Source organism: Eimeria mitis, genomic scaffold (assembly GCF_000499745.2).
Source record: "Eimeria mitis Houghton genomic scaffold, Emh_scaff3639, whole genome shotgun sequence".
Classification (NCBI taxonomy): Eukaryota; Apicomplexa; class Conoidasida; order Eucoccidiorida; family Eimeriidae; genus Eimeria; species Eimeria mitis.
In genome coordinates this window covers 4,117-5,697 of record NW_013571980.1, presented here as the reverse complement: position 1 = coordinate 5,697, position 1,581 = coordinate 4,117, and the positions used below count along the sequence as shown (strand labels likewise).

At 46.1% G+C, this 1,581-nt stretch overlaps 1 protein-coding gene across 1 annotated transcript; it reads left to right on the top strand.

The window, feature by feature from the left end:
- Positions 1–591: 591 nt before the first annotated feature.
- On the top strand, positions 592–912 carry EMH_0068060 (uncharacterized protein; the record flags this gene model as incomplete). The annotated part of the gene is made up of 1 exon (XM_013498689.1): positions 592–912. One exon carries the CDS (start codon positions 592–594, stop codon positions 910–912), a length of 321 nt encoding a protein of 106 aa, XP_013354143.1.
- Positions 913–1,581: the final 669 nt, after the last annotated feature.

Here is a 1,581-nt window from a genome sequence, read left to right as displayed (position 1 = left end):
TTTTTTTTTTTTGTTTTTTTGTTGTTTGTTTGTCTGCGTATAGAGAGTGTGTAAATGTTATTTTATAATAAAAGTAAAAAAAACAACAAACAGCAGAAACGCATTAACTTACCTTTTCTAAGAACTCAAGCATCAGGCAAGCTAGCTAGCTAGCTAGCTACGGCTGCATCGCTAGCTAGCTAGGACTTCGTCGCTAGCTAGCTGCGACCTACTGGCTAGCTAGCTGCGACTTGGTGTCTAGCTAGCTGCGACCTACTGGCTAGCTAGCTGCGACCTACTGGCTAGCTAGCTGTAACTTGGTGGCTAGCTAGCTGCAACTTAGTGGCTAGCTAGCTGCAACCTGGTGGCTAGCTAGCTGTAACCTGGTGGCTAGCTAGCTGTGACGTGCAGAGAAAGCTGCCGATGCAGCAACAGGGAGTCTTTAAGGGCCGGAAAGAGAAGCAGCATAAACACAAAAGGAGACATAAAATAAAAAGTAAATGAAAGGTAGTGTGAACAGGCACCCAGAAAGCAGCAGCAGCAGCAGCAGCAGCAGCAGCAGCAGCAGCAGTAGCAGCAGGAGCAGCAATAGCAGTAGTAGTAGTGGTAAGAATGCCAACAACAGCAGCAGCAGCAACAATAACAGCAGCAGCAACAGCAGCAATACGACGGAGAAGAAACCCTCAGGCCAAAGTATATTCAACTTATGTAGGCCTAGCAGCAGCAGCAACAGCAGCAGCAGCAGCAACAGCAGCAGCAGCAGCAACAGCAGCAGAAGCAGCAGCAGCAGCAGCAGCAGCAAAAGCAGCAGCAGTAGCATCAACAGCAGCAGCAACAACAGTAGGATCAGGAAGCTGCGAAGCAAATGTAATGCGCATTCACTCTCTGCAGCAGCAGCAGCAACAGCAACAGCAGCAGCGGCAGCAGCGGTAGCAGCAGCAGCAGCTGCTGCTGCTGCTACTGCTGCGCAAGCCACATGAACATTGCCACAAAGAGCAGCAGCAGAAGCAGCAGCAGAAGCATTATCGTCAGTGGCAGCAGCACAAAGTGCAGCTGCAGCAGCAGCTGCAGCAGCAGCCGCAGCAGCAGCTGCAGCAGCAGCTATCGATACTATATACATAACATATATATTTACAAATATACTGGTTTCATTCGCCAGCTGGTTTAAATATAATTACTCTGTTGTTTAGAGTGAAGCGTGAAGGGAGCTCTGAGGTGTACATACACCCCAAGTGCTGCCGCAGCAGCAACAAACAAGTGAGCTGCTGCTGCTGCTGCTGCTGCTGCTGCTGCAGCGAGCAGCTAGCGTATATCTGTCTATAGAAGCAGCGTGCTCTGCATAATGCTTTATTTTAATTGAATTAAATTAAATTTTTTAGTTTTAATTAAAATAAAATAATTAATTTATTTTAGTTTTGTTTACTTCTGCGAGTGGATGGCAGAGCCGTCGCTGGCGGCCAGCAAGCCAGCCACAGGCCGGGAGCCACCGAGGAGAGAAAAGAGTTTTCAGTGGATAAAAATTTAAATAAATAAATAAATTTATTTTAATTTTTATATTTAAAAGTATTATTCAAAGATATAAGTGTAAAGAAGTACAGCAAA